Here is a 20,120-nt window from a genome sequence, read left to right on the forward strand (position 1 = left end):
TCTTTAATAGAGATTTGGCTCTCGGAGAAGCGAGATTTCAGCACGTAGCTTGAATGCAATGAATGACCTGAGTTACTGCGGAGTGAAACTTGTAATCTTTGCAGCCAAGAGGCTTTATTGCCACTACCGATCAGGAAAAGGGTTATGCAATTTTTCCTTCTAGTGGAAACTGGTTGAATAACGTTGGGGCATTTTATTGATGTTAGACAGAAAGTCGGGAATAAAACAGGAAAAAGCAGGATGTCTCTTTTTCTTGTTGACGCGTGTTTTAACATTAAGGTGCACCCCATACCACTGTTACCGCCCTCCTCCTGTTAGAAATGGGATTTTAATGGTTATTATGGGGTAAGAGAAGTTCTATTTATAGGAGTGTTCGCTGCAGCTCTTTCAAGCTTCCTCTTCAACGATGTGAAATTGCATTTTGCAGGTGCCACAGACAAGGCCGGCTCCAGAGACATCCAGGTTAGTTGATATTCTTTTAAGGGAAAAAAATCCAGCTTTGGCTGGATTTTTGTAAACGTGACTGGTTATGTTTGCTAATGTTGTATTCCATGGTATAGCTCTGAAAAAACCCACCGCTTCTTGGATGTGCTAAATCATAGCTATACGGAGTGACTGCCTGAGCTCACCCTTTTTATTGCTCAAAAGAAAGCTGTGTTAATCTGGCTTGGGCTTCTCATCTCTTCTCCAAAACATCTTGTTGTCAGCTGCTGTGATCGTCTTTTTTCGTTTATGAAAAGCATTAATGATTTCAGGGTACTCGTGCCTCTGTACTGGTTACCAGTGCTGTGGAGGTGTGGGCAGTTACTGTAAAATGATGCGGTGTTTCCCATTAATTTTAAATCCCTGTAATCTCGTTTGCAGCCAGCTGTGGTCCACCTTCAAGGCCAAGGCTCCGCAATCCAAGTGAAGAATGGTAAGGATCTCATGATATTGGCAGTTACTGAAATGAGCCCATCCTGCGCCCGTAGCCTCGTGTCTGGGTCCCAGCCCATCCTATACTTTGGGTCCCTGATTATCCCTGCTGTTGGCTTCCCCCCATGACAGTCTGATTCGCCTTGCTCAGACCCCCTTAGCAGAGTCTCCTGTTGAGTCTCCATCCCCGTTTCCCACACACTCCTATTTATCTCCCAGATTATCCTGTATATCCCAGTAGTTCTGTCCCACTGAGTCTCCCTCCTTGGCCTCCAGATATATGATGTGCCTCCTCCAGCCTGCTGTTGTATCATCAGTTTTCCTCAGCCCCTCGACGGCCAGCCTTCTTTCCCACTCTATTTTAAGCCCTCAGTGTATCCTTTTCCTGTCTCAGCCCGTTTAGCCTGTGCTTTTCCTCCAGTTTTCCCTGTAATTTTTGGCAGGGGAAGGCACAGCTGTGGTGTGAGGACACAGAGGTGCGCAGCCACTGGCTCCTCCTGCGTTACGCTGCAATCCTGCACACATGCAGCCTCCCCGGTCCCTTGTGCATCTCTACCCCCACTGACAACCTTTAAGCTCGAGTCCTGCCGAGCCATTTCACGTCCAACAAGGCAGCTCTTTGCTCTCCTTCTTCCTCCACGGCTCCCTATCCGATTTCTGCTCGAGTTCCTGCTCTTCTTGCCAACAGCTGGGTCTCATTCATTAGCTGCTGCCTCCCTGCTCACGATGTCTGGCTGTGCTGGAGAGGAGCTGGCTGTCTTGTCCCCTGCCTAAGCCACCACGTGCAGCTCCCCGGGGAGCACGGGCAGCGGCCCTGGTGCACGTACCCCCACACCCCGGACCCGGAGGGCTGCAGCTCCCAAGGGTTGGAGGCCGCAGGACCCCTGTCCACCAACTTCTCCCCCATGTATGGGATGACGAGGGCTGGCCGCCGCCTCTGTTGAAAGGCAATTTCTCTCTTTCGGCAGACGTGAGCTGTGGGAGCTGAAATTTCTCATGGTTAGGGAAGTAGGCTTACAGCGGGGCGGGGGAAAGCTCCCCAAAACGAAAAGGAAGCTGGCCGCTCCTGAGAACAATACGAGGGAAAAGATGCTGGTTTGCTTATGTGCAAAAAGTAATTATCCCTTTATTAATGGGAAGCCTGTATGTTTACAGAGCGTACGCTACTCTCTAAGAGTGGGAATTGCCCTGTGAGTGTCCTTCCCTGCTGCTCGGGAACAATCCGCTGCTGTGAGCCATTAATGCTGTCCAGCTGACAGCCGGCAGAAAACACAGCCCTGGCCAGTTTGCAACTGGGGGCAGGGAGCTGAGAAGCAGACGGAGACTTAGGAGGAAAAGAGTTGTGTTTGATACAAGGCACCTACAGAGAATGGCTCTGTTCTGGGCTCGTAGCGAAGCGCGTCCTCTGGACCTGCTCGTTGGCCCGTCCAGAGAGCAGAGGTCCACTCACGTCAGTTATTCCACTGGCTCCAGTGCCAGAGGACTGGGTGACGGATCTATAAACCCCTAACCGTGCTGAGGACCCCAGTTAGGGGTTAATGTGGTGTGACGTGCTGCAGTCTCATACTTTGTTTGTTATTTTGGCTTTTAAAAACCTAGGAAATGTAATGACAAAGCATTTGTTAAACTAATGCTAGTTACAAAGTCAAGAATGCTGAAGCTAAGGAATACCAGAATTAAAATCGATTGTCTAAGCCCAAGTTGGCCTCCATGCACAGATGTGTCCTGAGATATGGTGTAGTCCCGTAGTTGCACACGATTTCTTTTATAATCCTGTTGTCTCTTTTGCTGCAAGGGGTAGTTTTCTTCTAGGGATGGTCCCAAGGCTTAAAGGGTGAAGCCTGTATCATGACACTGCTGCTGAGAACATCTTCCTGCCCAGCAGCACTGAGAGGGGGGCAGACAGATTGGCCGTGAGAGATTGGAATCACCCTCCTGATGGGCCTTCCTGTGGTCCTCGAGGACGTACCTGTTGATGTAGTCTTCAGCACACCATCTGCTGAAGCTCTGCTTTGTTTCATGTGGACACTGGGTAGAGAGGTGTGGGGAGGGGAACGAATGAGATGGAAAGTAGAGGAAGGCGTTTAATGGTCCCAAGGCTGGGTGATGTCAGTTGGGGATCTTTCTCGGAGAATTGGATCCTGATCCTACTTCTGCTGCAGAGTTTCTTCCATGATACCAGAAAAATTGCCAGAAACAAAGCTTTTATAAGGGCTGTCAACGGATGCTCTTCAGGAGGCGCCCGGGGTCTGAGTTGTAGAAATGCTTTTAGAAGCACAGCTGTGATGCCATTTGTGATCTATGGCTGAACATACAAAAACAGTGTGAAAAATCAGCCCCTGGCCTCTCAGGTGAATTACGAAAACTTAGCAAATGCTTACAGTACTGGCATTGATTTGCATGTGCCGGAGTGTCTTTGCTCCGGCGAGGGGATGATACTGGGAAGATGTTTTCAGGCCTGTAAAACACTCGTTTGAGTGGGTAATAATCTCAACTTAGTGTCAGGAGGAGACAAGCTAGTCTGTACCCAGCACTGGGAATGAACGTAGTGTAGTCCAAAGGGCCATACGCCTCTTTCAAGGATGAGGAGAAGCACCCTTGATAAGGACGAGTAGAGCTTAAATCAGTCATGCTGTGCACTGAACAAAATGAGTGTCCACCAGCAAGTGATGGTGTAATTGGAGCTACAGAGAGGAGTCCAAACTAACACACCATAGCCTTTAATTCTGGGATTTTCTTACCGAGTTACTTGACTTTTTGACTTGAGTCTGTGCCAGTCGTTGTGTATGAAACCTTGCAATGTCACTGTATTTGTGTGCTCCTGCGCTTTTCATTCTGACGGGTACTGAGTGACTGCCGTTTTCTCATACTGAGATCTTTCAGGTGGAGTCCTCAATGACTGGTCTCGCATCACTATGAACCCCAAGGTGTTTAAGCTGCATGCCCGCAGTGGGGAGCTGGAGGTACTGGTGGACGGCACATACTTCATCTATAGTCAGGTAGAAGTGAGTACGGTCCTAGGCCTAACTCCTATTCTTGTGTTCCAATGGAAGCCTTGCATGAACCACGAGAGGGCTCCAGACAACTAGCAAATGCCAAGAACTTGTATGTACTTTTAACCGCTTCGTGCTCTAGGAGATGTGTGTCGGAGGAAGACGTTAGAGTTTCGAAGTGCAAGGTCACACGTTTCGCCGTGACACCAGCTGCAAGAGATTAGTTACTGTAACACATGCGCAGATGCCCAGCCAGATCCCACATGCCACCAGTGCCTTTTTTTTAAGCCTCCATATTGTCTGTGCAGTCATTCGCCCGCCCATCTAAACCTCCTGGCAGAACAAGGGTCCCGGCAGGATGCTAGGCTCTGTGCTTTAAAACAGACGTAAGACCAAAACCCTGCCAACTCATGGTCATTTCGAAGCCGTGTCACTCTTTGTAAGCGTAGGACTCTCAGCCCCGGGTGGTTTGGCCAAACTCCGGCCCAGGTAACTCCATTTTGCCTCCACCTTCTTCGTGTAGCTTCAGACGGACACAATGCCCACTGTGTAGCGGGATGGCTCATCTGCTGCTTTAGTGGGTACCGATGATGGATGTACGGACCTGCTTCTGTAAAAAGGGCTAAACAAAGTAATAAATTATTGTATTGTGATTTGGTATACAGCTAATTAAGACGTTATTTCCTCTCCCCATTCAAATAAAATGTAGGAAATGGACTGTCATTTAACGCACTGCTCCCGGTGTCTTGCAAACCTCTGAACAGAACTGCTGAGCTTCGTGGAGTATGAGCTGCGAAGCTCTCCCAGAGCGTGCAGGGTGTCCACCCGCCTGCGGACTGAAACACTGTCTGGGTTCTGGGACAGATTTTAGCAAGACAAGAGGGTTTCTTTGTGACAGCCACAATTAAGCAACTTCCACCTTGCTCCAGATTCAAATCCTGCTCAGGATTTGCCTCTATTCACTTGGCAGCCCCACTGGGACTCTACCAAGTTAGATAAAGTGGGCTGTGGGTGCCAAGTTAGGTGCTCTTCCATGGAACTGGTTATGTGTCTGGTTTGGATGGGGACAGGAAAAATAACTCTGCGTGGGCCAGAGTATAATTGTTTCCGAAGTGCTAATTGCTGGCCGCAACGTTGTGCCTCTGAAGGCTTTGTCCTTTCTAGTCCATCAAAGGAAAAAGAAGTCTCAGTCTTGTGTAGCTTCTGTGGTGGCAGGGAGCAGACTAAGAAGAACTAGCAGATGCATCCAAAATGGCTGGTTTTCTTCTGTCAGGAAGAAGCAGCTCCCTGCGACTGACTTCTCTTTGGACAGGTCTTTCTCACGCATCTCTCAGTTCTTCAGAACCAGGGCGTGGGAGATGGTTAAGTAGCAAGTAATGGAGTCATGGGAACTTAGGCGCTAGATCTAAGAGTTAAAGCAGTACAAACACCGTAAGGTCATTTGCTTCCAAGCTGTGGAGGTTGGGAGAGTGTCTTCCCTGTAATAGCTTATGCCTTTGAAAACACCTCAAGTCCAGTTACAAAGAAGGCAACTCCCAGTACATCTTAGGGCATTTTTGATGTCAACACTAAAGGAGGCCCATGGGACCCAGAAAGCAGGACTGGCCAGGTAAGTGAAAGAGGACTTCAGTTAAAAATCTTTCTGTTTGTTTGTTGGATGAAAAGCTGTTTGTAGCAGATAGGGTTGTCTACACGTTTTTGTAACTAGGCCTGTGCAGGTTTGTAATTTTTCTTGTAATAAGCAGGGTCTAAAGCTTAGCCTTAGATACGTGAATTCACAGATGCCTGCATGCTCGTGTTAGCATGAAGTAGCATATGGAGTTTCCTCGTGTTTGGTTGGCCTGGGGTTCTTTCTGCCTCAAAAAAGTCAACCTTCCGTGAGCATAGGTGTCCTGGGGCCAAGGAAGGGATTGTTAGCAGAGGGAACATATATGTATACGCTGAAAGGAATGTGGACTTGTTCCGCGTGCACAAATACCCTCCCTAATACCTTTCTTCTTCCTGCTTCACATCAGGTATACTACATAAACTTCACAGATTTTGCCAGCTATGAGGTGGTGGTGGATGAAAAGCCCTTTCTGCAATGCACTCGGAGTATTGAGACCGGCAAGACCAACTTCAATACCTGCTATACAGCTGGGGTCTGCCTCCTCAAAGCCAGGCAGAAGATCGCTGTGAAAATGGTCCATGCTGACATCTCCATCAACATGAGCAAGCACACAACTTTCTTTGGGGCCATACGCCTAGGAGATGCACCAGCATCCTAGATGAACTTGGCGTGTCCAAGGATACTCACAGAACTGCACAGTGCTGCTGTTCATAAGCGTATCAGTATTTCAGGGGGTTCTGTAATCCGGCCATAAAGAAAACTGATCCAGAGCTATTTATTCCTATATGTGAATGCAGGAAGCACAATTGTCTTCTGTGACTTGCATGGAGACTTGGATCAAAAAGCTAGTCGAAAAAGCGTTGTGAGGAAGAAAGGCTGTTGTGTCTGCCTTGTCTCAGTATTTCAAGTATTACTGCACTGATATTCTGCTCTGTGATCTTCACACGAGGCTTGTTGAGAGTGGTGTGGGTCTCTGCTTTTATGTTGCACTAGCAAGAGCATCCCAGGCGGTAGCAGGAGAAGAAAGACTAACGTCCAAATTGTCCGATCCAGGCACTCCTGCTTCTGCATGCTAATGAAAGCAAGAAAGGGGGGGATTTCTGGTTTTTCTGCCTTCCCAGTTCAAACTGGAACGGCCACAGGGTGCGAAGAGAGGTGAATAAGACGGGGTCAGTGGTGTTTACATTCATCCTCAGGAGTGCGAGCAAAGAAGGCGAAGCGCCTCTACCTAGAGCTTGGAAGCAGGCTGCAAAAGCAGTAAGTGCGAGGGGAAGGGGAATACTTAATAGAGCAGGCTTAGCAGATAAGAAACTGCCTCCACATTCCAGAAATCACAAAGTCCCAAAGAAAATGCCGATTACCGGTTCCAGAGCCTCTGCTACTTTCAGCTCCTGCCATTACCCCAGAGGTATACCTTGCCCTAACGGGGGCTGCCTTAAAGTACTGCTGCTGTTACAGCAATTTGTGTTTTGTCGGGGTTTGTTTTTGGTTTTGTTTTTTTTTTTTGGTCTTTTTAATTAATATTTTGCAAACCAGAACACATTTCTACAGGCTTCACTGAGCCGCGTAGAGCAGACACAAGTACTTGTGAAAACACTCTGAAGAAGTTTGTCATGTTTAAGAATAAAATTATTCAAACAGGAATATTTTTTTTTTTCTGTTTTAATAGCAACTGTCCTGCTTTTAGATGCGGGTTTTATCCTTCCTCCCCCCACCCCTTCCCTTTTCGCACCCTTCTACCTAAAATGCTCTAATGAGTGGTGATAGAGTCTCTAGCAAAAGCAAAAATAATCTGTATTTAAAAAGTCTGGTCCAGCATGAAGTCACCACTTTTTCTTTTCTCTGAGCCCTGCTGAGTCTAGTCATAACTCGATTTCTGGTGACTAATAGAAGAGCTGGGACGCTATTGTTTCTTTTGGCTTCTTGAGCAACTCTCTCCCGTTACCTCCCCTCAGCTGGGGAGACCTAAAGCTATAAGATGTGCTCGAGCTGAGGAAGAGGCTGAAGCGCTAATTGCTCTTTTGTGTCATGCCTTGGCTTGTGCTTGGTTGTGTTGGGTTGGGTTTTTTTTTTTTTTTTAAAACTGGATTTCTTTTCAGAGCCTGGTTGTTGTTGTTGTTGGTTTTGGGGTTTTTTTTTTCTTTAAGAACTAAAAAGGCTAGTGAAGTTTCAGCCTACGTAGCCAATGGGGCAAGTCCTAAACCTGTGTCTCGGTGGCGACCTCCATCTCCAAGCAGAGGTGGCTGGGGGTGGTCACCTGCAGGGAGGTGGGAGCGGACGTGTCTCAGCACCGTGCTGGAGCGACTCATCTGACCGCAGAAGGGTCCACCCTGGCTGAAGCATTCTTGGCTCCGGCACTTTTCCCCATCCGTAGCCAGTGATCTCACTTGCCAAGTATTGCAGTTATTGGGAGATAAATATTTCTTGGGGGCACCCAGCTTTGGCTACAGCCTCGCTATTCACAGGAGGCGTGCAGTTTGTAAAATAACTGCATGAAAAATTGCCTGCTATTTCTTTTTCAATATGTTCTCCTCCTTTCTAGCCTTAACATGTTGGGCTAGCAAGAGCCTTAGGCGCACTTAACTAGTCTTTGTGGTTTATTTCCTTTAAAATGGATTAAGAAGGACATGTTTCTCTGACAAGAATGAATCAGGACAACTGTGTCTAGTGAGAACATTAAGCAAATCATTAACAGAATTGCTTTAGAATACAGCCTGACCAGCGAGACTTAGGGGCAAGCATAAATAACGCAATGACTTGGGAGACCACGATGGCTGGAGTTTGCATTCCTTGTCCCCCGCTGGCAGGATCTGGGATTTGCTCCTGACTGTGGCTGCAGGCAGGAGGAGGCAGAGGGAGAATCCCTTCTCTCCGTAAAAGCCCCCTGCATCGCTGTCAGGTTCCCTCTCTGGCACGTGCCCGGGATGCAGGAGGAGAGCAGAAGGCAGCGGTTCCTGCCTCCCTCATCGCGAGCAGCGGAAGGTGCTTGACGGGCTTTTCCTGATGCTGGCGTTACACCAAAGCATGAGCTCGGTGTAGCCGAGTCGGAGACGCGGAGTTGGGAGTTGGGCGTGGAGTCGGAGAGCAGAGAATACCTGGCTGCAGGTGGCCTTGGTACCGAGAGCTGCGTTTGTTCCTGGGATGAGCAGGTGGATCCTGTGGTCCTGTAGCAGCCGTGGAGAGTCTTTACACTTGAAACCCTTCGGCCTCTCGAGCAACAAGTTGTCATTAATGAAGTATTATAGTGCAGGTTACCTGGGCTGTAGCATAGCTTCTTCTGTGTGATGCTTCTCCAAATGGTGTCCCACCATCTTCAGTGCCTCTTCCGTTTAACTGGAGCCAAAAAGGCCTGGAAGCAGCTCAGAGGAGCGTGAGGAGGATGCGTATGGGAGGTTTTAAGAAACTGCAGCAGGAACAGGGCCTTGCTCCGGTCTTTCCCTCTGATGCCTTTGAATTTTGATGTATCTCAGTTCCTAGTCTGGTCACGAAGGAAGTGCTTCAGTTATAGACAAACATCTGCGTATGCAGGACGGTGGACACGAAAGCAGTCACCGCTGGCTTCCCGGGTGCCAGCCTTCCGCTCCCGTGGTACTCGCTGCCTCTGCTCTTACCTACGTGCCTTAGCTCTGCTGCTCAACTTTCGGCTGGACTCCAGCCGCGGAAATGTAGCAGGCAGCTAATTGGTATATAATACATCACCTGAAACCCTTCTCCCTCCCAAGCGCCTCTCTACGGAGACAATTTATAGGGAAGCCAACTAGGCTCTTGCGTTCAGGGCCCCTTTTGAGGGAAGGATTCCCATCAATAAAAGCTTTAGGTCATGGCTCCCTACCCAAAACTACCTGCCCTTTGCTTCCCTCCAGCGCCTTTCTCACCCAGGTAAGCGGTCGTGGTCTCCCTGCCACCCCCTGTCCCCATCAGGGGACTTAGCATCATCAGAGCAACATCAGGTGCTTAGAAAAGGGCACCCGAGCTGCACTGGGAGGGAGATCCTAGAATCATAGAATCATAGGGTTGGAAGGGACCTCTGGAGATCATTTAGTCCAACCCCCGGCCAGAGCAGGGTCACCCAGGGCAGGTGGCACAGGAACGCCTCCAGGCGGGTTTGGAATGTCTCCAGAGACGGAGACTCCACCACCTCTCTGGGCAGCCTGTGCCAGGGCTCTGCCACCCTCAAAGGAAAGAAGTTCCTCCTCGTGTTGAGATGGAACTTCCTATGGTCAAGTTTGTGCCCGTTACCTCTTGTCCTGTCCCTGGGCACCACTGAAAAGAGCCTGGCCCCATCCTCCTGACACCCACCCTTGAAGTATTTATAAGCATTGATAAGATCCCCCCTCAGTCGTCTTCTTTCTGAAGAGAAGTTGTCTTCTCTTCTTCAGACTGAAGAGACCCAAATCCCTCAGCCTTTCTTCATAAGAGATGAGTAAGTGCATTGTCTCGTCTGTGTTTCTTCCCCTCTTCCCAGTAAGAGGTGGGGTGTGGGGAGTTCTTCCAGCTCACTGCGGGCTGGCGGCACTTGCCCTGGCTCCTGGCGCCAGGCTTTGGGGGAAAGGGGAAGGGACAACTGCAGATGCGCTTCGTGGCTGTGCCCATACAAGCCTGAACCCCCCCACGTCCCCCATGTTCCCCACTCCCAGGCTGGGAGGAAGCCCCTCAGCCTCCCCAACAACAGCCTAACGGGAGAGGAGTTGTGGGAAGAGACACGCCTCCCCCCCGTTACCCGTTAGAGCTGCACGGTGATGTACTGATGCTGTTTTGTGCTTCCACATCTTTATTCAAGACACTATCTGTATATAAAATATACATAATGTATATAAATTAGGATGTAAGTTTATGTAAATTGTCAATATTTTCTTTGCAAATAAAGCTTTTTCCTGATCTCGCTGCTCTGGGTGGGACTTCCTTCCCCAGCCAAACCAGGAGTTTCTGTGGAATGTGGAATGTATGTTGACTGCGCTCGTGTGATGGGACCCGGCTGAAAGGCATCTCCCCATCCTTGGGGGAGTATTTGATAACGCACCTGCTGTGGCCACTGCTGCTGATGCAAGAGGCACCGGGTCCCCTCATCGGGCTCAGAGCTGCTCAGCATTTGTGTTCCACCTCCCCGCTGCTCTCTGCAGTCAAGGGAGAGCACGGAAAACAGCCGTTTTGTCACCATACTTATTAGGAAGGAAATATAGATTTGATGTACGTAGATAACCCGATACTGTTCTGCCTCCTTAACGCCCAGGCTGGGAGCGAGCGTCTGTCACCCCGCGGTACGGCTGTGACATTGGGCAAGTGACTCTATCCCCTTTTCTATCAAGCCTCTGTCCTGTTGCTCATTCCTCCTATCCTTTGGAGACCTTTCCCGTGAAAGCCTCGGGGGGAACAGCGGCGTCTCTCTTTAACTGACCCCTCTGGAGACCTGGGAGCGGCGAGAAGGACGGGATGCCCTGTGATTTGCAGGAGCAAAACCTCTTCCCGTTCCTGCTGTGCGGTTCGCTCTGCCTTCGCCTCCGTCCGTGAAAACCCTCTTGTTATTCGCAGGGCACGTTGGACGGCTCTCGGCCCGCGGGCGGCTCGCTCGGCCGGGCGCTCCTGCAAAGGGAGTTCACAGCCTTGGGATGCAAATGCCCAGGGATTCTCCGCAGAAGTCCCTGAGCAAATTCAGGGACTTTTCAGCTGATTTCATCGGTCGTGCCGGCTGTGAAGACCCGTGCCCAGCAATTCGGGATGCAGGGAGGAGAGGGCCGGGGTTCCCCAGACGAGGCAGCGCCGGGGGCTGGAGCACTCGCATGGCGCGGTTCCTCCCCTGCGCCGCCTTCCGCTTTCGGAGCTCCGCGCTCAGCTGCTGATGGGAGACGAGGGACGCTGGAGGCAAAGGTTCATCCAGAGGTCGGTGTTTCCGTGGCCAGAGCAGCCTGCAGGATCTCACATCTGCACAGATGTGCTATCCTTACCGCACCTCCGAAAACAACGGCGGGCTGTTCCTTCACAGCTGCTGCTGGCCCCGGCTGCTGCGGGAGCCCAGGTCCACCGCGGGGAGGGCATCAGTCTAAAAGACTGGCCCTGGCCTCTGAGCTGGGCCCGGCTGGCTGTCACCGCCGCCGTGTGTGCCCTGGCTGGCTGGTGACACAGGTCTGGCTGAATCACGTCCCAGAGGTGACACGGTGCTCCCCACCGCGCCAGCGGTCAGGAGGGCGAGGGGCAACAGCAGCAGAAGCCAGGCTGCTTCCTCTTCCAGATGTGTACGCGTGTGTGTGTATGTATGTATTTATATATTTTATATATGTATAATTTTTTTCCCTGCCAGACACACCTAGGAGTAGAGCAACAGCTCTACAGCTGAAACTACAGCCCAGCACGTCCTTGGGCAACCATGCAGCAGCCTGGAGGTGGTCCTTCGGATGGCAACAAAATTGGCCGCCGTGAGCCAAAATACCCAAAAGCGTGCGTTTTGCAGAACGCTCCATGAAGCGTGTGAGGAGCGTGTACCCGGGGAGCGTGTCAGCACTGGGTGGCACAGGGACATGGAGGTGTCACCACAAAAAAATCCCTGTGGGTGGGGTGCAGCCTTGGGCACCCTGATACCACCTGGAGCTGCCGCAGGGAAAGTCCCCGTCTGGTTCCTGCCCTGGGTGAGGAGGTGACCCAGCAGGGTCCCCCAGGCCTGGCAGGGACACGGGGACGTGGCAGCGAGGAGCCCAGCACTTGCAGCACAGCGGACTCCTGGGGAGGAAGAGGAGGAGGATGAGAATGAGGGGGATGCGCATCCCGCTGGGAACGGGCGGCAAACCCTGGGGAGCCATTGTTTGCCCGAGGAGGGGCAGGTGCCATGGGAGAGTCCCCTCGGCTGGGCTGCGGCGGCGCGGGGAGGGGAATTTGCTCTGCCTTCCTGCGGCGAGCTCACCTGCGGCCCCGGGAGTCCCGCGGTGATCCCCGGCGGCTGCAGCCAGGAGCTCGGTCCCTGCTCGGGATGGCCCGGGAGCCCTCGCCGGCTGCTCCTGGTGTCCTGGGCACCAGCTGCACGGCAGGAGCTCAGAGCCTGGCCCTGGCACAGGCAGAGGAAGCTGGAGGAAGAGCAGGTCCAAACAGGGGAACTCCCCCCAAAACCACTTGGTTTTCCCAACTACCACCTCTGCCTCCCGGCGTTCGATTTCGGCGGTCGGACCAGCCGATCACCTGAGCGCCGGTGCAGCCCTGCCTCCTCCCCGTCCCGCCGTTTCTCTTTCCCTTCCTTGTGGCTTTCTGCACTGTTTTTCCCCCTCTGCAATCTTATGTCTTTCTTTTCCCACTTCCGTAGCTACGAACACCCACATGCATTATCTCCTTCCCCCGTCCCATCCTGAAGCCTATTTATACAGAGCCTGGCTCCTGCCAAGCTTGCTAGAGAGCGCCGGAGGAGCGGGACGGGGCTGGCAGCGCCCACAGCCCAACATGCTCTTGTTTGAACACCGGCTGGCTGAAAGAGGATGCTTGCTGCTCTGGCTGCTCCCCTCTGTTCTCAGAGCTCAGTCTAACGGGGAGGTGAGGCCCAGATCCACGTCGTGCCAGCAGGTAAGGTGGCTTTCCGAGGAGCCCCTAGACTGGGACGGCTCCAGCAGCATCGCTGGGTCCGAGCGGGGCCGTGAGCATCCCTCTGTGCATCTCCTCCCCGCGGCTCTCGCCTCCCTTCAGCCTCAATCTCTTTAACCTTCCCAGCTTCAGTCTCCTCTCTGCTCTCCTGTCTCCAAGCTGGTCTCCCAGTAGCCAGCCCCCAGTACCCCGCTGCTACCATGTCCCTGCCGCGCTGGTGGCACCCTCCAGTAGTCCCTGCCAGGGAGGAGTCAGCTGAAGATGCTCGTGCAGAGGCAGGATAGAGCGCAGGGTCCCATGGGGCAGTTGGGAGCCAGGACATGGAGCGGCTGGGGTCTCTCCCCCCATATTCGTGGGTTGGGGAGACAGAGACCAGCTGCTCCACATCCAGGCTCCTGACTCCAAACTGGCGGAGGAAACCAGTTTGGAGGGAGAAGGAAGGTGGAGCCCACCAGGACAGTGCTCTTCCTCTGCCCAGACAGGACAGGGATGCTCTGGAGCAGTCCTTGGGCGGTCCCAGTGCCCTCCAGAGGCTGGGTTTGCCCCGCCACCCTGCTGCATCTTCAGTGCTTACACTATTTTTTTGCCCATCTTGCTTGCTGGGATGCACGGGAGGACAGCCTGCGGAGCCAGAGGCTGAGCCTTCTCCTTGCCCCATCAGAAACAGCTCAGTAGGGTCTTGGAAAGCCCACCTTAACCCTGGGGACGAGCTTCTTGTCTCTGAGCAGTGGCTTTAGGTGGTCTGGCCCCTTCCCATCCCGGGCTTGGGAGGCAGGAGCGGTGCTCATTTCCGTCTTGCTCGTGCCCATCTTGGACAGCAAATGGCTTGGCTGGAGCTGTGGTTTGTAGCCGCTCTCATGCTGATGGCTTCTCTTCTCTCTCTGTAGAGCTCCACCAAGGTGTCTTGCAAAGGAGTTGGCCTGCGCAAGTTTCCAAAGGAGCTTGGCCAAGGAATTAAGTACCTTGAGCTCTCCAACAACTTCATCCAAAACCTGTCAGGCAGCTACATGCCAGGGTTTGGGCAGCTTGAGTACCTGGACATGTGCTTCAACCAGCTGGAAACTGTGTCAGCCACAACCCTGGCTCAGCTGCCCTGGCTGCGCTCTCTCCTCCTGGGATCAAACCACCTGGACCGCAATTACCTCACTAACGGGCAAGCCTTTCGTCTGCTCAGGAATATAGAGGTCCTGGACCTGTCGGCAAATAACCTGGAGAGCCACATGGCAGGCTGGTACGTCAGCAACCTCACCAGGCTGAGGATGCTCGATCTCTCCGGGAATAAGATGACCAGGCTGCCGGCGGGGATCTTCCAGAGCACGCCACGGCTGCGCGAGCTCGACCTCAGCAACAACTACATCATGGAAATTGAGGAGGGAGCTTTTGAGGCTCTGGAAGAGCTGGAGGTGGTGAACTTGGCTTTGAATTCCCTCCACTGTATCTCTGGCTTCAGCCTCACGCAGCTGCGAGTTTTAAATCTCAGCCACAACGCCCTGGAGCTCTTCGTCTCGGAGGGGGGAGCAGAGCCCTACCTGCTTCAAGTGCTCGACTTGAGCCATAACAGACTCCTCTATTTTCCAGAGCTCCCCAAAGCCCATTATCTCACACACTTAAACCTCTCCAGCAACCTTATTGCTTCCCTGCTCCCAGGCTCACGCCATCCGGGGGAGTTTGTACTGCGCTACAAGGAGATGGCGAGGTTTAATAGGACCTTGCGTACCGTGGCTGGGCTGACACATGTAGCTGACTTGGATCTCAGCAATAACCGGCTGCAGCTGTTCCCGTTTACCTTCTTCCACAGCCTGGGCTCTCTGCACAGCCTCAGCCTGGCCAAGAACTGTCTCCAGGACGTAGCTGGGGAGTCGCTCGCCAGCAGCACAGAGCCCGGCGACCACTCGTCCCCGCCGCCGGAGCACATCGTCCTCCCCGTGCACTCGTTGGACCTCCACGGCAATGCCATCCGCGTGCTGCCACGCTGGTTTTTCGATTCTCTGCCTCAGCTGGAAAGGGTCGATCTGGGCTCCAACAGGCTCCAGCCTTGCGGGAGCCAGGGGAGCGATCAGGGAGGGAATTCGGGAGGGGGGTCTCGCGTGCCAGCCCCGGGAGGCACCTGCACCCCCTTCTACAGTGTGCCTCGCTTGAAGCACCTGAGTCTTTGCAAGAACAACATTACCAGGCTGCACCCCTACGCCTTCAACCAGACCTCGCTGCTCTCCCTAGACCTGTCGGGGAACAAGGACTTGTTCATGCCCAAGGAAGCCCTGGGGGGGCTGGAGTTCTCCCTGCAGAAACTCTCTCTGAGGGGCAACCAGATGGACAACAGCAAGGCAGAGCTCCCCTGCCTGGACACGCTGAAAGTCTTGGACCTCTCGGGCAATAATTTGAGCCTTTTGCCCACAGGTCTTTTCTGCTCCCCACTGGAAAGCCTGGATGTCCGCAACAACAACCTGCTGACGTTGGAAAAGCCGGCGCTCGCGAGCTGGTCCCGCAGCCTGAAGGCCGTGTCCATCGCTGGAAACCCCTTCAGCTGTTGCTCGCTGGCCTGGCTGGACACGCTGCAGGCGGCCGGCGTGGGCGTGCAGGACCTGGACGAAGCCCTCTGCGCCTACCGGGACAAGAGCAGGAACTTCTCCGCCAAGATAACCAGCAGTCCTCGGTGGCTTTGTCCCCGTCCCAAGGGCACCAGCTCTCTGGCCCTGCTCATGGTCATGATGAGCCTTTTCTTTCTCAGCTCCATGGCTTGCTGCCTTCTGAAGAAAGGGCAGAAGTCGCCGGGGTGCGCGGGACTCCACAGCAACAGGGTGGGAGTCTTCCCCCACCATCCCAAAAGAGAGGAGCCAGCCGAGGAGAGGCCAGCAGAGAGTGTCACCAAAGTGTAGCCTAGCCATGGGGAGCAGGAAATGTAGCAATCGGTCAGAACTCTAATTAATATTAATAATATTAATAATATTATTGTATTTTAAGCCTTTTCCCCTCACCAGTATCCTGTGTGTTTTGCAAACCCAATAAAGGGAGCGTGGTTGGTGCTGAGCTCTGGGCTGGGCAGACGTGGTCTCTGGGCCACCTCTCCTTCTCGAGAAGGAAGGTGTCCCCATCTCCTCTGTTCCCTGCAAGAAATTAAATTCTCTATAAGCAATTGTGGGTGAGTTTTCTGCCCTGCCATCATATGTCCTTGTCACCCAGGACAAGAAACCAAGGCCTAGGCTGGTTGGATTGGTCTGCTCCCCCCAAACCCACCACACTCTGCTCGTGGAAAGGGAATTGTCTCCATTGGTGCCACCTGAGCGTTTCACAGCTTCCCCAGCACTCATTATCTGCCTTTTAAGTAGGTTTAATAGCTCAGTTAAGTACCTGCTCCTGTTCCCAAAGGCATTCCCCAGCCCAGGAGGAGTGGGCAGTGGCAGGGAATGGTGCCTGTTGGTGACTCTGGCAGTGGTGGGTCACAGCACCGAGTGGCGGGGTGGGAGGGGGTTTCTGCGGGATCCTACGTGCCTTTCTTCTGCCTTTTCCTGCCAAACTGTCATCTGAATGATGCTGTGAAGTCGGCAGGGCTTAAAATGACCCCTACAGGTGCAGGAGGGAAATCTGCCCTGTCCTCACCCCTTGAGATGGCGAGAATGAGAGAAAACCAGTCTTGTGCTGTCCCTGGCTGATGCTGGGTCACGGACTCTCTGAGATGGGTGCAGGAACGTTCCCACCCTCAGTGCCTGGACTCCCGAGTCGGCGGCGGCAGAGGCCGCTCGGTCTCCATCACAGGGGTAAGTGCTGGCAGAGCCGTGGTGCATCCAGCACCCTCGGAGCATCTAGTCCACGCGCAGCCGGTGTTTAATACGGGTGGGCTCCCAGCTAGGAAGCAGGCAGGATGTTAAGCGGGATGGTGAGCTGCCGCGGCAATGTGGGATGGCTGTTGTGGCAGTGGGATGCTCCGGGTCTGCACGCAAGAGCCGGCCGTGTGTCCCGGCTGCGACACGTCCAGCTTCCCAGGGCAGAGTGGTGCTGCCCCCCCCGGGAGAGCAGCCAGGTGCCCAACAAGCACCTGAAAGGCTGGAGCCAGCTCTGGGGAAGGATACAAACAACGCTGCGATGAAACTTTTTACATTTCACATCTCTCTAGTTCCACCTTGAAAGTCCCCAGCTGGCCTGGGTCGTCTACTTGTCCACGCACCTGTTGGGCCAGAGGCTGTGAGAGCAGAAGGGCTTGGAAGTCACTTAAAATCCCAATTACTTAACTTTGGTGTTGGTTTGGTGGTGGTTTTTTTTCCGTTCAAGCTTATCGTGGTTTTATTGTGAAGCAAAGCACATTTTTGCTGTAAAACACATGCCTTCCCCATGCTGCCCGCATTGCTGCTGGCTCGGCAGCTTCCTGGCCTTTGATGGCCATCCAGCTCCCAAGGGACCTCCAGCGCCTTTGATGGCCCTGTGTTTCCATCCCCACCTCAGTTTCCCTTTGATCTGACGCTCTGTGCCTCTCCATGGCGAGTGACCGGCCGTGCTGGCGCCCGGGGCATCGCGGGGGAGCCTGGTGCTGCGTGTCACCACCCTGCAGGGACCTTTGGGACGGGCAGGCAGCCCGCGCCGCTGATGGAAACCCAGTCTCCTGCTTGAGAGCGGCTGTTTGCTGGATCTCGTGCTTCCACACGCACCCTTCCCCTTTTCAGTCCTGCTCCCGTGTCCTTCTCCTTCGTCGAAGTCCTGGTGCTTGCCAGCCGCCCTCCCACCACCACTACAAGCCCAGCCCGGCGCTCCCCGGCTCCATCCCTGGATCCCAGATAATGTCACAGTATGCCAGGAGGGGATGTGCCCCCCTTGGTCGCTTCTCAGCAAGGTCCCCTGTCCTCGGTGGCACCCAAGGTCCCTGGGGCTGGGACGCGCTTTCCTGCGTGCCCACGGAGCGCGGTGACAGCAGGTGGGTGAGCTCAGCCTGGCTTCGGCCCGTCCCTAAAGCTGTCCCAGCCTCCTTCCCCAGCCTGGGCGCTTGGTGACATTACAGGGACACTCTTCGGGGCTGCTTGGCCGGAGCCCAAGATGCTGCTGTTGCCTTCGGTGGGTGTTTCTGGTACATTTTCTGTGGCCTCTGTTCCTCATTTAAACCCCCTCCCAGGCTGTACTTTCCGTGCGTGTCGCCATACGATGTCCTGCCCTTTGTGCTGCTGCTTCACCTCCTCCCACCGGTGTCCTCCTCGCGTTAAGGCTTGCGGAGGGCTGGAGCTGTGGGAGCTGGGTGACTGGCGGGGACACCGCGTACCGCCGGGCGCTCAGTCGGGGCCAGGCGCTGCCCTGGGTTCCCCAAGCGCTCCCGAGCCGTGTTTATCCAGCACTGTTGACGCAGGCTGTGTCATGTCCCCGCGGACCAGCAGCAGCAGCTGGTGGTTGACCCGTGCAGGGACGGTGGCACTTGGGGACAGCGGGGTGCTGTGCCCCAAGTTTTCTCCGGGGATTAGAGCATCTGCTGCAGCACATACTAAAAATAGGAGAAGGGATCCTGGTTCTGGCAGGGAAGGCTCCCAAAGACACAGACAGCTTGTGGGAAGACGGGGGGAAGAGAGATACTGGCCTTGCTAAGGGATGGGGAGGCTGCCAGAGCCCCGGGGAGGGGGAGGTAAGATTAATAAAGACGAGAAAGCCTGGAGAACGCCCAAGGCTGAAGAAGAGTTGCGAATGTACAGAAACAGCCAAGGAATTGGCATGTCAGGTTATTATTTTATCGATGTTAATTTTATTTTATTGTCAGGCTATCGTATTATCAACGTGATATTTACGTTATGTCTGCGCGCTTTCCCAATTCAAAGCGAAACAGGATTCCAGGTTGTGGTCTCACAGGGTACCACAAGAAGAACTAAATCCACGTCAGCGCCCAGGGCGATGGCCCCTTCTCCCAGTGACGGGAAAAGCGACATACGTTCAGTTTGGCCGGGAGCAGGGCAAGGGGTGAGCGCACGGGGCTCGTCCTGGCACAGGGGACAACGAGGTGACCGGGCTGGCCGGACCCTGCCCCAGCGCACCAGCAGAAACCAGCACGAGGTAAAGACAAACCCCGCTGCGGTACTGACTGGTGTTCATGGGAGGGGTACGTCCCATGTTCCGCATCGCTCCACAGCCTGAGCTTCCCACGGTTTAGGAACAAAGTTCTCCTTATCCCAAGGATGTCTTGGCATCTCAAGCTTTTTCTTGGTCCAAACTGAGCGTTAGAAGATCTGTAGAATACTGAAGTCAAAACAAATAAAGAGACGATGCCAAAAAATGTTGCGTTTTCATGTCAGGCTGTAAGACGCTAGGAGTATAAATTTTGGTCTGAAAAAGAGTGGCGGTGGTTGAAATATTGTGACCGTTTACAAATTTTTCTAGAGAACTAGTTGAGAAATCCAGCAAAAACTCATTCTTTCCAGTGGAAAGCCTTCGCATTTCACTGGATCTGCATTTTCAAAGAAAAATAGATTTTTATCAAAAATTTCCAACTAGCTGTTCTGCTAACTCATGTGGAAATTACCTTGTCTGCAACTAACTTGAATTAGAGGACTTCTTTTTTTTTGTTTTTTCTTTTTTTTTTTTTTTTTTCTTCCTTTTTCCCTTTCTCTCCATAGAGATGAGAGCTTCCAGAGCTGAAGAATTTCCTGGTGGCTGGCTGGCAGATAGCGTTCCTTGAGCTGCCCCTGCCCGGCAGAGCGGGGAGAGCTCATCCTGCATCTAGACGGAGCGGGGGTTCTAAATCCCCCCAACTCCATTACCAGATGACGCGAGACAACCTGCTTTAGGCTGTTGCGAGGGGTGAAGCCATCGTGGCAGAAAATGCTGTTTTCCTCCCCCTGCCCAGCAGCTCCTGCCCTGGGTTTCACCCCGCAGAAGAGCTCAGGTGAGTCCAGCGCGCAGACAGGCGCAGGCCGACTGCTGAAAACACCATTTCTTTTATTTTTTGCAGCTATTGCTGCAATACGCGTTCCTAAACGAGGTTGATCTCATAAACCCCTGTCCCTTTACCATAGCCTGGCTCCCCATGGCCGGGTGGCTTTTGCGTTCTCCTAGCTCATGTGGCATTTGCTCTGCAGCTTTAG

General features: G+C 53.3%; 2 protein-coding genes across 7 annotated transcripts in view; both read left to right on the plus strand.

The window, feature by feature from the left end:
• Nucleotides 1–10,664, plus strand: part of EDA (ectodysplasin A) — an 87,218-nt gene extending 76,554 nt beyond the window's left edge. The window contains exons 5-8 of one of the 6 annotated variants that reach the window (XM_054215282.1): nucleotides 428–462; nucleotides 865–916; nucleotides 3,790–3,920; nucleotides 5,924–10,664. In XM_054215282.1, the coding sequence (XP_054071257.1) occupies nucleotides 428–462; nucleotides 865–916; nucleotides 3,790–3,920; nucleotides 5,924–6,175 (470 nt within the window). In that variant the 3' untranslated portion in view covers nucleotides 6,176–10,664. The remainder of the gene's footprint in view (nucleotides 1–427; nucleotides 463–864; nucleotides 917–3,789; nucleotides 3,921–5,923) is intronic. The other 5 variants (XM_054215283.1, XM_054215286.1, XM_054215284.1 and 2 more) reach the window with 5 other exon arrangements.
• A 2,167-nt stretch (nucleotides 10,665–12,831) lies between these two features.
• Nucleotides 12,832–16,207, plus strand: LOC128915291 (transforming growth factor beta activator LRRC32-like). The gene is made up of 2 exons (XM_054215451.1): nucleotides 12,832–13,056; nucleotides 13,962–16,207. The coding sequence occupies exons 1-2, from the start codon at nucleotides 12,937–12,939 to the stop codon at nucleotides 15,948–15,950; spliced, it is 2,109 nt and encodes a 702-aa protein (XP_054071426.1). The 5' UTR covers nucleotides 12,832–12,936; the 3' UTR covers nucleotides 15,951–16,207.
• The last annotated feature ends 3,913 nt before the right edge of the window (nucleotides 16,208–20,120 follow it).

This window comes from Rissa tridactyla, chromosome 9 (assembly GCF_028500815.1).
Source record: "Rissa tridactyla isolate bRisTri1 chromosome 9, bRisTri1.patW.cur.20221130, whole genome shotgun sequence".
Classification (NCBI taxonomy): domain Eukaryota; kingdom Metazoa; phylum Chordata; class Aves; order Charadriiformes; family Laridae; genus Rissa; species Rissa tridactyla.